The sequence below is a fragment of the Phascolarctos cinereus genome, unplaced genomic scaffold, assembly GCF_003287225.1.
Source record: "Phascolarctos cinereus isolate Bilbo 61053 unplaced genomic scaffold, phaCin_HiC Scaffold_4;HRSCAF=312, whole genome shotgun sequence".
Taxonomy (NCBI): domain Eukaryota; kingdom Metazoa; phylum Chordata; class Mammalia; order Diprotodontia; family Phascolarctidae; genus Phascolarctos; species Phascolarctos cinereus.
The window spans coordinates 287,446,735-287,464,299 of NW_027555847.1; the positions used below are offsets into that span (position 1 = coordinate 287,446,735).

Genomic DNA, 17,565 nt, shown 5'->3' on the forward strand with positions numbered 1-17,565 from the left:
AAAGTAAAAAAGCAGGGATGTTACCTATGAGGAATACTAAGTAGGTCAGTTTGGCTAGACTATAGCATGTACAGGTGAGTAACACACACCAAGTTTGGAAAGGCCAGCTACAACCAGATTGAAAAGAACTTTGAATGACATTTTATCATAGAGGTAACCAGGAGCTACTGGAGTTTTTTAAACTGGGAAGTACCAGGATTAGATATATAGCATATTGGCTATGCAGAGAGTGGGTGACAGAAAGGAAAGGCTAGAGCCAGGCAGACCAATTATTTATTTCAATAGTTCAGAGGAGAGGTAACAAGGACCTGCATTACCATGGTAACTTTGTGAGGGGAGAGAAAGGCATGTACCCAAGAAATATGGAGACAGAAAAAATAATTGGACATTGATTGGGTATATGTGTATAATCTATGCCTTTATTGAAGTCATTGATAAATATTTAAATCTCACAAGGATTAGGAGAGATGGTTACAGTATTCTTTTGAACCTTTCATTCCAACTTGACAATGGATTCTTAATGACTGGTCTCTGGGTCCAGCCATTCAACAAATTCTAAATCATTCTAACTATATTATTGTGTAGTCCACATTTCTCCAATTCTGCCACAACAATACTTGGTTTGCTAAACAAACAAACAAAAACCTTAACTGCTTGTCACAAAAAGAAATGAAATCTGGCAAACTCATTATTGATAAAATCAAACTGCTCTTTGATCCCCACCTCCTTTCCCAAATGCTCTACTATATACACTCCAGAATTACAGCAGGTCTAAAAGTCAAGTTAACTGACCTCTACAACAGAATCTACTTTAGTTTTGTTGTTGTTGCTGTTGCTGTTTTTTTTTTCTTTTTGTTTTGTTTTGTTTTGTTTTAATCAGGACATTTGCCTTTACCATTTCAATCCCACCTCTACCATTCTCTATGATCCTTCAAATATAGGTTATCTTTCTTGCCAATTCTTTCAGCATCCTGGAAGAGTTTGTGGGCTTGTGGTGACTTGAACTCACCAAGGATGATTAGGTATTCTCTTAAAATCTTCCTATTTATTTTGGGTTTCTAATTCTCTATTAGCCATTTTTGCTCTGTTTGTCCTTGTCCACAACTAATTAGCTTTAACAAACAGAGGTAGAGTTCAGTTGAAAAGATTTCTGTCTTCATTTTAAATAGTATCCCTTTAACTTTATTGACTTTCTTCCTTTCTCCAATACAAGTGAAAACAAACATCTTTTTCTTTTCCTTAGTTTTTCTTGGGTCTAGTGTTGCTGATACTATTCTTACAGTACACTACCATACTTTTTTTTTTTAATTCATCAGTAAGGTGCAGTGAAAAGATCACTGAACCTGGAGCCATAGGTTGTGAGTTCAGTTCAAATCCCAACTCTGCCACTTTCTACCTATGTGATCCTAAGCAAATCACTTAATCTGGATGATCCTTAGTTTTCTTATCTGTAAAATACAGGTAGTTGGACTACTTGACCTCCAACTCTAGATCTAAGATCCTATGATCATTATCTTACATTGCTTCCACCTTTCGAACATATCTTTTAAAAACTTAAGCTTGTCAATGAGTTCCTGTACATTGGTATCCAACTCTTTAGAAAACATCACCTTTCTGTAAAATTAGAATGATTTCTCCTTATGTTTTTGGATTTTTTTTTAATGAATTTTTAATCGTTCCCAGGCTGATTCTCATGGAATTTTACCTACTCTTTCTCTTAACCATGTAAATGGTTTACATTCAGGTACATGCTGGAGCTAGTTTAAAATGGCTTAGAGAAACAATTATTAATTTTTTCGTTGTGAGCATTTATGCGTTGGTTATCACTGAACGATAAAAACTAAAGCTTGATTTATTGTTTTGTTGATTGTATAGACTTAACAAAGCAATGGAGAAATTGTCACTGATGCAGATTAAAATTAAAAGTATGTTCATGTTCATCCCCTTTCTCCCCCAGCTAAACACTTACTAGCATTCTTTTGTCTACATTCTACTGTTTCAGGCCAGGTGCACACTTGCTCTAAATGCAAGTTCATGAGTGAGAAAAAATAAATCAATGAGGCCAATATATTTTTAAACCCTGTCTGCTGAATATAAACAAATAACAAGTACATATAGGAAAAGTTTGTCAAATATAAAGACATCCTCCATTCTTTTTTAAATCTTTTAAAAACATATTTTAAAGCCTTTTTAAAATATTTCCCCCAATTACATGTAAAAATAATTTTTAACATTTTTTTTTAAATTTCACTTCCAAACTCTACTGTTCCCTGATTTCCTCCCTCCCTGATGTAAGTTATACATATGCAATCATGTAAAACATATTTCCATATTAGTCATTTTGTGGAAGAAAACACAAATAAAGAAGTGAAAAAAAACCCAGTATACTTTGGTCTGTATTCAGACACCATCAATTCTTTCTCTGGAGGTGGATAGCATTTTTCATCATGAGTCCTTCAATACTATCTTGGATCATTGTATTGCTGAGGAGTTAAGTCATTCATAGTTCTTCATTATATAATATTGGTATTACTGTGTACAATGTTCTCCTGGTTCTGCTCATTTCACTCTGCATCAGTTCATGTAAATCTTGGTTTTTCTAAAATCATCCTGCTCATCATTTCTTACATATAGCCCAATAGTATTCCATTACAATCGTATACCACAACTTGTTCAGCCATTCTCCAATTGATGGGTCTCCCCTTAATTTCTAATTCTTAGCCAATACAAAAGATCTGCTACAAATATTTTTGTACAAATAGGTCCTTCTCTTCCCCACTCCCACCCCTTTTACATATCTGTGGGATACACACCTAGTAGTGGCATTGCTGGATCAAAGGATGTGCACTTTTTATAGCCCTTTGGCCATTGCTCTCCAGAATGGTTGGATCAGTTCACAATTCCAACAAATAAGGCATCAGTGTCCACATCCCGTCTAGCATTTATCATTTTAATTTTCTGTCACATTAGCAAATATGATAGGTGAGAGATGGTATCTCAGAGTTGTTTTGACTTGCAGTATCATTATGACTATTGATAGCTCTGATTTCTTTGTCTGAAAAGTGCCTATTCTATCCTTTGACCATTTATCAATTAAAGGATGATTTGTATTCTTCTAAACTTGACTCAGTTCTCTACATATTTGAGAAATGAGGCCTTTATCAGAAACACTTGCGGTAAATCTCGCTCCCCTCCCCAGTTTTCTGCTTTCCAACTAATTTTGGTTCCATTGGTTTTGTTTGCACAAAACCTTTGTAATTTTATATAATCAAAACCATCCATTTTACATTTTATAATGCTTTCATTATAAAATGAAATCTTGTTTGGTCAAAAATTCTTCTATCCATAGATCTGACAGGTAAATTGTTCCGTGATCTTCTAATTGTTTATGGTATCACTCTCTATGTCTAAATCATATACCCATTATGACCTTATCTTGGTAAAAGATTTAAGAAGTTGGTCTGTATCTAGTTTCTGTCGTACTGTTTTCATTTCCCAGCAGTTTTGGTCCAATAATGAGTTCTTGTCCCTAAATTTTGGGTCTTTGAGTTTTAAAATACCAGATTACTGTGGTCATTTACCACAATGTAATTGCATACCTAATCCATTCCACTGATCCGCCACTTTATTGCTTAGCCAGTACCAGATTGTTTTGATAACTACCACTTTGTAATACAGTTTGAGATCCAGTATGGCTAGGCCACCTTCCTTTACATGTTTTCCCATTAATTTTCTTAACATTCTTAACCTTTTATTTTTCCAGATAAATTTTATCATTTCTAGCTCTATAAAATATTTTTTGGTAGTTTGATACACCACTGAATAAAGTAGATTAATTTAGGTAGAACTGCCATTTTTATAGTCTTTGCCTATCCATGAGCAATTATTTTTAAAATTTAGATCTCATTTTATTTGTGTAAAAAGTGTTTTATAACTGTGTTCATATAGTTCCTGGATTTGTCTTAGCAGGTAGACTCCCAAGTATTTTATATTGTATACGATTATTTTAAATGTGATTTCTCTTTCTCCCTCTTATTGCTGGACTATGCTGGTAATATATAGAAATGCTGATAATTTGTATGGATTTATTTTGTACCCTGAAACTCTGCTAAATTTGTTAATTATTTCAACTAGTTTTTTAGTGGATTCTCCCAGTATAATATCACCTGCAAAAAGTGATAGATTCCTTTTCTCATTGGTTATTCTAATTCTTTCAATTTCTTTTTTCTTCTTATTGCTATAACTAGCATTTCTAGTAAAAATATTGCATAATCATAGTGATAATGGGCATCCTTGCTTTACCCTAATCTTACTGAAAAGGCTTCTAGCTCATCCCCATTACAGTTCATGCTTGCTGCTTATTTTAGATAAATACTATTTATCATTTCAAGGGAAATTCAATTTACTTTTATGCTCTCTAGTGTTTTCAGTAGGAATGGGTGTTATATTCTGTGAAAGGCTTTTTCTGCATCTATTAAGATAATCACGTGATTTCTCTTGGTTTTGTTATTGATACAGTCAGTTAGGCCAATAGTTTTCCTTATTTTGAACTAACCCTACATTCCTGGTATAAATCCCACTTGGTCATACTGTATGATCCTTAAGATATGTTGCTGTAATTTTGTTGGTTGCATCTTATTTTTTTTTGTATCAACATTAATTAGGGAAATTGGTCTGTAGTTTTCCTTCTGTCTTAGCTCTTACTGGTTTAGGTATCAGCACATTTGTGTCATAAAAGGAATTTGTTAGGACAACTTCATCTTCCCCTCTCACCCCTCCCCACCCCCAACTAATGAATCCATATAGTCCTGGTAATTTTTTTCTTAGAGAGTTCATTGATAGCTTGTTCAGTTCAAGTATTCTATGGTCTCTTTTGTCAATCTAAGGAATTTATATTTTAGCAAACATTCATCTGTTTCACTTAGATTGTCAGATTTATTGGTACACATTTGGGCACAATAGCATCTAATAATTGTTTTAATTTCCTCTTTATTGGAGGTGAATTTACCTTTTCACTTTTGATATTGGTAATACGGTTTTCTCCTTTCCTTTTTTAAATTAAAATAAACAATGATCATTTATTCTATTGGTTTTTTTCCCTCATAAAACCAGCTCCTAGTTTTATTAGTTCAATGGTTTTCTTATTTTCAATTTTGTTTATCTCCCCTTTGATTTTCAAGATTTCCAATTAGTTGTTTAATTATGTTTTCTAGTTTTTTTTTAGTTGAATATCTGATTTGTTGATCTGTTCTTTCTCTAACTTACTGATGTATTCAGAGTTATACATTTTGTCCTAAATAGTTCTTTGGCTGCACCTCAAGAATTTTGGTATGCTAATTGTTGTCATTCTCTTTAATGAAATTACTGTTTCTACTATCTGTGCTTTGACCCACTTATTCTTTAGTATTATTGCTTCCAATCAATTAATTTTTAATCTATCTTTTCACTGTCCTTTATTGAATGTAATTTTTATTACATTATGACCTGAAAAGGATGTATTTAATGTTTCTGCTTTTGGTTGAGGTTTTCAATGCCCTCACAGATGGTCAATTTTTGTGGAGGTGCCATGTACCACTGAGAAAAAGGTATAACCCTTTCTATTCCTATTTAATTTTCTACAGAGGTCTATCATATCTAACTTTTCTAAAATCTTATTCATCTTTTTTCTTGTTTACTTTTATCAGATTTATCTAATTCTGAGAGGGGAAAGTTGAGGTCCCCAAGTATAGTTTTATTTACTACTTCCTCTTCTAATTTAACTTCTTTAAAAAATTAAATGCTATATCATTTATTGCATCTGTGTGTATCTGTACACACATACACATATACATATATATGTATATGTGCTTATTATTGCTATTACTTCATTGTCTATGGTACTTTTTTAGCATGATATAGTTTTCTTCTTTATCTCTTTTAATTAGATTTTTGCTTTTGCTCTGTCTGAGATCTGATTACTACTCCTGCTTTTTTTTTTAACTTCAGCTAAAACATAATAGATTCTACACTAGCCCCATACCTTTACTCTACTTCTGTGCTTCAAATGTTTCTTGTAAACAACACATTGTAGGATTCTGATTTTTAATCCATTCTGCTTCTTCCATTTTATGATTGAGTCCATCCCATTCACATTTACAGTTATGGTAACTTTTTATTTCCTTACATCCTATTTTGTCCATTTTTCTTTCTCTCATCTTTCACCCTGCCCCTCCTCCTACCAACCCTCTCCCCTCACCTCCTATCCCCATTACTTCTTATTTCCTTATAGATTAAGATAGAATTCTATGACCAACTGAGTGTGTTTATTATTCCTTCTTTAAGCCAATTCCAATGATAGTAAATTTTAAGTGTGGCCCATCCCTCACACTCCTCCCATTTTCCTTTCCACTTTTGTATCTCTTTTATGTGAGATAATTTACCCCATTCTTCTTCTCTATTCCCTCTTCTCCCAGTGCAATCTTCTTTCTCACCCCTTTTGGTTTTTTGGGATATCATCCCATCATAGTCAACACACCCTTGCCCTCTGTTTATGTACACACCTTCTAAATGATATGTATACTCTTTCTAATTCCTGATAGTGATAAAGTTCTTGAGTTATTATAAGTGTCATTTTCCCATGAATGAATGTAAAGTTTAGCCTTATTGAATCCCTTATGTTTTCTTTTTCCTGTTTACCTTTATATACTTAAGTCTTATATCTGAAGATAAACTATTTTGTTCAACTTTGTCTTTTCCTCAGGAATGCTTTAATGTCTATTTCATTAATTATCCATTTCCCCCCTCTCCCTTAAAAATTATGCTGAGTTTTGTTGGGTAGGTGATTCTTGGTTGTAATCAATTCTAGTTCCTTGCCTTCCAGAACATCATATTCCAAGCCCTCTGGTCCTTTAATGTAGAAGCTGTTAAACCCTTTGTAATCCTGAATGTGGCTCCGTGATATTTGAATTGTTTTTTCCAGACTGCTTGGAGTATTTTCTCCTTGACTCAAGGACTCTGGAATTTGTAATATTCCTGGGAGTTTTCATTTTGGGATTTCTTTCAGGAGGTGATCAATGGATTCTTTCAATTTCTATTCTACCCTCTGGTTCTAGAATATCAGGGCATTTTTCCTTGATAATTTTTTGAAATACAATTTTTTTTTATCATGGCTTTCAGGTAATCCAGTGACTTTTAAATTATCTGTCCTGGATCTGTTTTCCAGATCAGTTCTTTTTCCAATAAGAAACTTCACATTTTCTTCTATTTTTTCATTCTTTAGATTTTGTTGTTTCTTGATGTCTCATGGAGTCATTAGCTTCCACTTGTCCACTTCCAATTTTTAAGGAAATATTTCTTCAGTGAGCTTTTGTACCTTTTTTTCTAATTGGCCAGTTCTACTTTTTTTTTAGGCAACTGGGGTTAAGTGACTTGCCCAGGGTTACACAGCTAGTAAGTGTCAAGTGTTTGGTCTGAGGCCAGATTTGAACTCAGGTCCTCCTGACTTCAGGGCCAGTGCTCTATCCACTGCACCACCTAGCCACTCCCAGTTTTACTTTTTAAGGAGTTTTCTTCCATGAATTTTTGTACCTTCTTTTTTACTTAGCCAATTCTATTTTTAAGGAGTTATTTTCTTCAATACATCTTTGTATACCCCCCTCCCCCATTTTTATGCTTCCTTTACCAAGCTGTTGACTCTTTTTTCATGATTCTCTTATTTCTTCTAACTCACTTATATTCAAGTTGATTTGTAACTATAACTGAGCCTTTATCCAAATAGTAGTTCTTATATCAGGTGACTACACCAAACCCTCCCTGCTCAGTGAGGATTTTATATCTAGGGTCCCCCAGGAATTATAGTCACCTGACTTCTTGTAACTAGATTTCCTATTTTGATTTTGATCAGAAGATAAGACTCTCTTTTGCCGTTAACAGTAAATAGCCACCTAAGTATCCCTCAGTAGGGAATACCAAATACTATGCTTTTCTTCCTCTGACCCTTTGGGATTATCTGTCATTGACACCTGTGGCTCTGCTTGTTAATTTCTTGGAGAACATGTAGCTGTTCTACCTTAGAGCATTCATGCAAGTGAATGCTTCATCCCTGTACTGAAGGCCTTAATGATTCTGGCCCTTTCTGAAGGTCTACCTTTGGGTTGGTTCCCTTAGGAGAATGGTACTTACCAACATGGCCTACAAAGATTCTATTTCAGCTTTAAAGCTTAGTTCAATCAATCCATTAAGTATTAAGGGCCTACCATGTACTAGGTACAGTACTAGCTATGGGGGGTACAAAGACAAAAAAAAAGTCTCTGGGCTTGAGGAGCTTACATTCATCGGGGAGATATGTACGTATATATTAAATAATATACTGATGTGCATGTATGCATACATGTTATTTGTATACATATAAATATATGTATATGTATATGTAGGTGTGTGTACACAAGATATTTTTTGGTTGGGGAAAACACTAGCAGCTAGGATCAGGAAAAGCCTCAAGTAACTCATGCCTGAGCTGAGCTTTAAAGGAAACTAGGGCACCTAAAAGGTAGAGGAGAAGAGTACAAAATGGGGGTAGTAGCTACTATAAATAATAGCCATTATAGAACATATATATAACCATACATGAAAAAATCATATAACATAAGACACTTCACAGTGTTGTTGTGAGACTGAAATGAGATAATCTATGCAAAATGTTTAGCAAATTTTAAAGTAATATATAAATGTCAATGATCACTACAGCCTCTACCTTACCATTTTTGCAGTTATCTCAGTTTTTCATAGTAGTATATGAAATTATATCTGACTATACATGTAAAGAAAACACATGATGGAAAATCTTTGAAATTCAATGATTTCTGAAAATATCTTAAGTCTAAAAATATTTTTAAGTCCTTGAAATGTATATCTTACATATATTCAGGTTTATGAAATTATAGAATTATATGCGATGACAATGTTAGTAATATGTAACACTGTCACAAAATTTTTCTAGAAACCAGGAGAAATACATATTATTGAAATAATACCACAGAACTTTTAGTTATTTTGGAAATAAGCTTTTATCTTCAAATGACACTGCCTTTCATATTCCTCTTAGAACACTTAAAACAATTTAAAATCATATTTATTGCTTTGCATACAATAGCTCATATAGTTTTGTAGTTAAAAAATACTCAAAAACAAAGCAATACATCTGGCATTTTCCCCCAAAAATGGGAAATACATTTTGTTGGAGAAAAAAAAAATCAAATTATATTAAGAGAATTTGTACTTCAGTGGGTAATTACAATTGATAATTACTTAAATCATTATACCAGCAAAACAATTAATACTAGCTGATTAGCACATAAACAGAAATAGTTCACCACATTATGGTAAGCAGTAAAGAAAACAAAGCTGAAAACACCCTATTTTAGTGGTAATTTTCAAGTAGATTTCTATTATACTGCATTTCTTTTTCTTCAGATTTGAGCTCATTAATAGAACATTCCTATATGTACAAGGATGCAACAAGTGATACAGTATTTATTTCAACAACAAATTAAAGGTCATAATATACATAACTTAAATACCCCCCATGCTGTGACTGATATTGGCTTCTTATTCCTTAATCATAAACTTCTTCCTTTGATATTCACCAATGATGTTTTCTCATAAAAAGGCACATTCTTATCTGCAAACAAAAAAAGTTGGTAATGATATTTAGATGCCCTGTGTTTTACACATTCTGTTACTTTACAAAGATTTTGTGGAGGTGGGAAGAGAAAAATAAAATTAGATAATCAAAGTTATCAATTTAGGAAATTTAAGTTATTTATATGCACTAAGATTATTTTTATAAATTTTATCAAGTGCAACCAATCCAATACATATCTTAACTATATTACTATAGGCAAATGTACATTTACCCACAGATTTTTAAAACTTCTCACTTTTATTCAGTTTATTTTTTTCCAAACAGATATTCTGTTATATTAGCCTAAGTAAGAAAACACTATTTAATAAATTTTAGCTATGTAACCAATTATAGTAAAAAGCAGATTTTTATTGCTTTAAACTTCAACCAATAAGGTTTATAGAATAATAATAACAATAGTGACAATAATTGCACCTTATAACTTTTACCTAATTTCTAGGCCTTTCAAGAATTGTGTTGAAAGGTATCTTCTAGATAATGAATGTTTTGTTGTAATGACTTTTAATATTCTCACAGGATTGTTTTATGCGCTTACAATGCTTGAATACCTTCTTCCCACCTGTTTGGTATTGGATAAATAATACTCCCAGAATTGAATTTGCCTAAAATGATAAGTTTTATTAAGATTTAAGGATTCTATGTCTTCATAATCAATAATCATAACAAAGTAATATATCCTAGCAATAGACTTGGAATTAGAACTGTGTTTGAATCCTGAGATGCTTAAGTGGTAAAAAGAAACCAGTCAGTCAATAAGCAGCCAGGCACTAGGGAAACAAAGATGGCAAAAGATAGTCACTGCTCTCAAGTAGCCCTTAATAGGGGAAACAACATGAAAACAACTATGTACAAATAAGCTATATATGGGATAAGTTGGAGATAACCAAGTGAAGGAAGTAACCAGCATTAAGGGGGTGTGAAGGAAGGCTTTTGCAAAAGATGGAATTTTAGCTTGCACTTGATGGAAGCCACGGAAATCAGGAGTTGGGGATGGGGAGGTAGAGCATTTTAGGCCTGGGGAACAGTAGAATCTGGAGATGGGGTGAGTGTCTTGGGCGAGGAAGAACAAGGAGGCCAGTCACAGAACCACATAGTACCTGAGAATGAGTAAGGTACAGGAAGACTGGAAAGGTAGAAGACGCTGGATTTTGAAGGGCTTTGAATAATAAACAGGATTTTATAGTTGATACTGGAGGTAACAGGGAGTTGAAATTTATTGAATGGGAGCTGACATGGCCATTCCACTTGGCATCTGTAGTCATGTCTGGTTTCAACTTCAGGAATAAGATACCCCTCTCAAGGGGCTCATCATTTCTAATCTCATCACCATGTTACTAACTCAAGCCTAGACTGATATTAAGTCCCTCAGATTCCTCTCTCCTCTGACTGAAGGGCTGGAGGGTAGAGTTCCAAAACCCTCCCACTGCCTTCCTGTACAGAGGGTAGAAACTGGACTCTCAGGCTCACTATACTTTGCATCTGCTGCTGTGCGTGGTTTCAACTACATGGAACAAGATGGCCCTGTGCCCCTGCTTTCTTGCTTCCTTTTGTATGTTGCCCCTCAACCACCTCCTTTCAGATTGTAAGCTACTCAAGGGCAGGGATGACTATGTTTCTCTTAACTATATCCCCAGTACTTACCACAGTGCCTGGAACATCATAGGCACTTAATAAATGTTTATTGGATTATTGGATTGGCTGGGCAGATCTTTGTTTCAAGAACAACTTGACAGTTGAGTGGAAGATGGACTAGAATGAGGAGAGATCTGAAGCACAGAGAGCAGCCAGCAGGTTATTGCAATAGACCAGGCACAAGGTGCTGAAGCAAATGGTAGCAACATCAAAGGGCGTACATGAGAGCTGCTAAAAAGGTAAAATCAACAGAACTTGATGATAGGTTGGAGAAGGGGGGTAAAAGTGAGGGTTTGAAGATGACACCTAAATTTTAATCCTGGGTGAATGGAAGGATGGTGGCACCCCTGACAATAATAAAGAAGTTGGGAAGATGTGAGGATTCAGGGAACAAGATAATGAGTTCAGTTTGGACATACTGCATTTAAGATATCTATACAACATCCAGTTTGAGATGTTTAAAAGGCAACTGGGTAGGTGAATCTGAAGATTAGAAGAGAAGAAAAGTTTGGATAAGATAAGTAGATCCAAGGATTACCATTATAGGGATAAACCATGGAAGTTGCTGAAATTACCAAGTGAAATGGTATGGAGGTTTAAGATAAGAGGGTCCAGGACCCTAGGGGATACCTACCTTTAGTAGGCTGGAAGAAGATTCAGCAAAGGAGACTGAGAAGGATCGATCAGACAGGTAGGAGGAGAACCAGGATACAGTAATATCACGAAAACCTAGAGAGACAGGGGTATTAAGGAAACAGTGATCGAAAATTTCAAAGCCTGCAAAGAGGTTAAGAAGGATAAGGACTGGAAAAAAAAAAGGCCATTAGATTTGGTAATTGAAAGATTATTGACAACCTTGGAGAGAACAGTTTTAGATGAATGATGGGTTTGAAAGGCAGACTACAAATAGTTATAAGTGAGAGAAGAAAGGAAGCAGAGGCAGGCACTACAGGAGCCTTTTCAAGGAGTTTAGCCAAAAAAAGGAGAAGAAATATGGGATGTTAGCTAGTGGAAATGGACTTGGATCAAGTGAGGGTTTTCTGAGGATGGGAGAAACACAGGCATGTTTGTAAATAGCTAGTAGACAAGGAGAGAATGAAGATAAGTGACAGTATGAGGAAGATGGAGGAGATAATCTTCTGGAGAAGATGGAATGGAATGGAATCACTTGTGCATGAAGAGGCATTTACCTTGGTAAGAAGTGCAACCTCTTTAGGTGAGACATGACTGAAGGCAGAGATAGAAGAAAAAAGCATCTTAATAACGTGAAATGAGGAACAGGAAAGAAGAGGGAGCTCTGGGAGAATGGCCTCAACTTTTTCTGTGAAATATAAGACTAGGTTCTCAAATGACAGAAGGAGGGAAAAGGAGTCATGGGAGGTTTGATGAAGGATGAAAAGGTTTGGATGAGCTGCTGTGGTGAGCTGTACAGTGAGTTAATTAAGGAAGTAAAGAAGGATGGCTTTACCACAGTGAGGGACCAGTTGAGATTATCTAACATAAATTTGTAGTGGATTCAATCTGAATAGTCTCATGATTTTCTCCAGCTTTGTTATGCAGCACATATGTAGGAGCAAAGGTAGCAGATGATGGTAGTGATTCAAGGCTGAGTCTTGGCAGATAAAGATTGGCAATGGGACAGTGTAGAGATGAACTGGTTCATCAAAAAATCAAGAAGGTGAAAGAAGGAAAGCACACTTACTGCAGGGGTGATGGCCTGGGGGAAAAAAAAAACAACAAAAAACAACAAAAAACTGAGAGGCAGGATAAGAGGTCATGATGAGGATGAGGAGAAAGAAGAAAGTTTGTGGTTTTAAAGTAGAGGGAGGGTTGAAATGACAATAGGCTATGATCAGATAAGGGCATTTCAGAGTTCATGAACATGGAAATGTTGCATTTACAGGTAATGGGTAAGACCAAGGGGAGAACAATTTTTGTATGTGACTGAAACGAAGTGGAGGAGTAGGTTATGTAAAATGATTAAGTTGAATAACTGTGAGGTTAGGGTATAGTATAAGGACAGGAGTTAAGAAGGAAAGACTGTGAGCCTGGCAATAAACTCATTGAAGAAATAAGGAGAATGTCCTGGAGATCTATGGGTAACAGTTAACAGGATTTTGATTTGATGGGAGATATGGAGTGAATGAACCTCTAAGGAGATGTTATTGAAGGATGGTAATGGAAGAAGAACTTGCAACAGCACTATTTTCCTTATCTGTAAAGGGGGATAATAATATTGCACTTTAAAGGGTTTTTGAAATAAAACAAATATTTGAAGAGATATATCAAGGTGAGCTGACATTTTATAGATGACCCTTAACCCCCTAATGGTACATAGGGCCCTTCAAGTCATGGATAGGGAGCACAGAATAGTAGAGAGAGCCTGGGGGTCAAGATCTCACCTCTGACATACCCTGGCTGCGACCTGGGTAAGGCACTTAATTCTCACTCTTCTCTCACCCCCCCACCCCTGCCCTAAAACTATTTAAGATTAGAAACTACAAAACAGGCATCAGTCAGCACTGGAAAAGGGCATTCTTTGGTGGAGAGTTGCCTATCTCAGTGAGATGACAGAAGTTGCCATCCAATTTTTCACTGGTTTCGTTCTATTATACTTCACTGTATTTCAATCCATATTCAAAGAACTTTGAAAATAAGGTACCTTGCTGTAATAACAATGATAACAATAATAACAACAATAACAATAAGAATGGAGACAATATCCTTCAGAGGTTCAAGAAAATATATATAAGAAGGGATGGAAATCTAGTATATTATTCTTATAAATCATCCTTTCAAATGATTATTGATACTAAGAAGTCTTGTTAAAGTATTAAGTATATTTTCAATGAAATGTTCTTGATAGTTTTTTATATTATTAGTTATTTAATGAAGGCAAGGATTCCTTTTACAAAATGCCTAAAACAATACCTGTTCCCCCCCTTATTTCAAATTCTATATTTCAAATAGTGTTAAAAACGCAACAATTTTGGTATGCCATTAACCCATTCAGGACTGATATAAAGTAAGTAATCTAATCTAATTTAAAGATAATTAGCACAGCTAAAAACATAAGTCCATCAAATAAGCTATTAACTAACTCATTAACTTAAGTGTTCTTATTTACAGACAATAATTGGAAGGACTTTCCAATCAATTTTTTACAGTTGTCACTGGGATTGTCTTGGGACATTTTTTGTCATAAAGTTTTTTATATTGTGAAACACAGGCTTGAATGAGACTGAAAAGGTAATACTTAATCTACTTAAGAAGAAAATAGGATTTTAAGCAATGCGTACATACATATGATATTGGTTGATTAATTTTATGTTATTCTTTGTTTTGATTGAAAACAGACATATATGGGTACTTATGATTTGGTAGCACCTTTGGTAATACTATTATTACTCCATATATCTTACAGTAATAAAATGATTGCTTCTTTTTAGTTATATAACTAAAACTTTAATCTAACCTAGTATTCCCCTCAGATTATACTCAATTAACAACTTACATTAGAACAAAATTTTGCACATGGGAACAAATCATCTAATTTCTTTGCCAGTAAGTTTTACAGGAGTAAATGGATTACAGAAGGAATTCCATTTTTTGGATAGCTTTACAGGAACATTATAATGGCTCCATTGCATTCAAAATTCTTAAAAACCCAACTCTAATGCTCAATTATGCACTAGTACACTAGTAGATGTGAGGTATTTACTTTTTTGAATTAACTTTCTGGTCTTATATCAGTTATTTTCACAACAGCCTTGCCAAATAAGCAAGGCACAACAAATACTTAATAAACACTTTTGTTCTAAAGGATTCCTCCAATATAACTCAATGTGTGTGTGTGTGTGTGTGTGTGTGTGTGTGTGTGTGTGTGTGTGTGTACAGGCACACACATTCACATGCAACATATATAACAAAGCAATTTTAATGTGTAAAGACTGATGGCAAGCAGCCAAAATGGCCAAAGCTAAGAAAGCTGGCTATTAAGAAGATAACATAATAAAACATGATTCTTCTTGTAATTTTTTATCTAGTACATTGTCTAGCCTGAATTTTTATTTACCTTCGGGGATGACTGGCATCAAACAAAGTTGTATCGTCGTCATCATCATCTTGTTCTAAAGGTGTTAATTCCATATTTTCTAGATTTGTGTCCAAAACTCCATATCTTCGTGTCTTTCTATTTCTTCTTCTCATTCTAACAAAATATACATGTAAAAAATTTTAATATAGCGCAGTTAAAATGTATGGAAGGTCCTCATTTGATAGTAACTTAAAATAACTGTTTAATTTAAATTCACACTTACCTGCACCATACACACATCTAGTGATACCCTACAAATGCTACTGTGTTTTTTTTTTCATCTTGAAATAGTATATTCAGTATATTGAAATGGTATATTCTGTGCTAGGATTTTCTCAGTAATACTGACCTTAGAAAATAATGGCAATTTAAGGGAATGAATATATACTGTAAGAACTGCTGAAGACACAGTCCATACATGAGGACCTTTAAATAGTAATTAATTGAAGATTAGGGTGATTTGAATATAACCACCTAAAGAGAATAAACTGAGGAAAAATTGGGCTGTTCAGTCCTACAACAACAGGAAAGGAAAAAAGAAATAAAATGATTATGATCACGAGAGCTTTTGCTCACCTAATATAAACAAGTCAAAATTTTCATTTAGGTAGACTGGTGTAGGTGAAAAGGGGGAGAAGTCAAGAGTTTAAAAGGAAGAGTTCTGTGATTAGAGGTTAAAGACATTGTCAGTTCTCAAAGGTGGTACAAACCCACTTCTTAGCTTTTTTTTTTCTTTTCTTTAAAGAAACCCAGGACTAGTACCCTATTAAAAAAGTTACAACCTTTGTCAGGGAGAAGCATAACACCAATCATGTAAAACTTAGGTTTATCCTGGCTAGTGCCTCAACAAAAGGCTGCTTGAGAGAGGTTGGCATAAGAGGATATATAAACTAGGTTAACAGAAAGTTGCATCAAAAATCAATGCAGGGAATAAAGCAGAAATGCCAGTGAGGCTTCAGAAAATCCCAACTGGAGACAGGATAGTTACTGATCTGTCTGCCACAATGGAGAATCCACCTTGAGAAGATTCTCTGCCAGTCTTAATTCATTCTCAACTTTAACACTCCTGACACCATTTAAATGTCAGACAAGATTACAACCTTGAGACACAGACTTGGGGCCATCCTTTGCTACCTAATCTTCCTTCATCAGTTGGTGAGTTCTTTGTATATCTACATGGTATTTCTCCTTTTTCATTTTGCCTGAAATAATTTCTCTTTAGGTCTTCAGAATTTCATATTTGAGTTTCCTGTCCCTGCTCAGATGGATTTCCTTTTAAGGATTTTAATCTATAGGATCCTACCTAGTCATCCTCTGAACCTAAAAATCTCCCAAAGGCTAGACAGGGGACACATCAGACTATGCTCAGTTTTTCTATCTTCTATAACAAATTCTAGAAGAGAATGGATACTTTTTGGCAAGGTTCTTATCCCAGCAACCATTTCTTCCTTGTTAGGAAGAATAATTCCCCTTTGTTGGTTCCTCTAGTTAATGAAAGAGAACATTGTTCCTACGCAAAGTAAAAACAAAACAAAACAAAACAAAAACCCAGAGTAATTAAAGCTGAATCAATAAGAAAGCAATACCACATAAGATAAAAGGCTTATGAACAACATCAGAAAGCTGATATACTTAAGCAGAAAGATCCTATTCAGCCGTATCATCCTAAGCCCACACAGCCAGCATAAGCAACCTCACAGACTTTTGTTTTGGGGTACAGCTATTGAGGTCCTCTCATATTTATCAATCAACCCCTGCACAGTTTCTCATGAGACACGAGAAACACTGATCTGGTTTAACTACATGGAAAAAAAAAAGGAATGCAAATGTTGAGGAAGGTAGGGAAGGGGTTTTCATGTACAAGGAGGCAGGAAACCAAGCTACAGGGAGTAGTCATAGGTGAATTTACTCTGGGCAGGAACCCAGCCAACCTCTCCTTTCAACCTTCCTCCCCACAAAGGAAGCTGAGAATATCCTTCATACCCACGTACCAACAGACCTTTCTAACCTTAATATTCATAATTATCCTTCATATTAGAATCCAGTCAAATTGACCTGGTTTTCCTTACACAATGTATTCTGTCTCAGGCTGTCCTCATGCCTGGAATGAGCTCCTCTTACCTCGGCCTCTTATTATTCTGATTTTCTTTCAAAT

At 34.8% G+C, this 17,565-nt stretch overlaps 1 protein-coding gene across 1 annotated transcript in view; it reads right to left on the reverse strand.

Annotated features, from left to right (window-relative positions):
• Positions 1–399: 399 nt before the first annotated feature.
• Positions 400–17,565, reverse strand: part of FAM174A (family with sequence similarity 174 member A) — a 48,312-nt gene continuing 31,146 nt past the window's right edge. Inside the window, exons 2-3 of the mRNA XM_021009267.2 lie at positions 15,390–15,524; positions 400–9,658 (exon numbers count right to left, since the gene is read on the reverse strand). Of these exons, the coding sequence (XP_020864926.1) occupies positions 9,655–9,658; positions 15,390–15,524 (139 nt within the window). The 3' untranslated portion in view covers positions 400–9,654. The remainder of the gene's footprint in view (positions 9,659–15,389; positions 15,525–17,565) is intronic.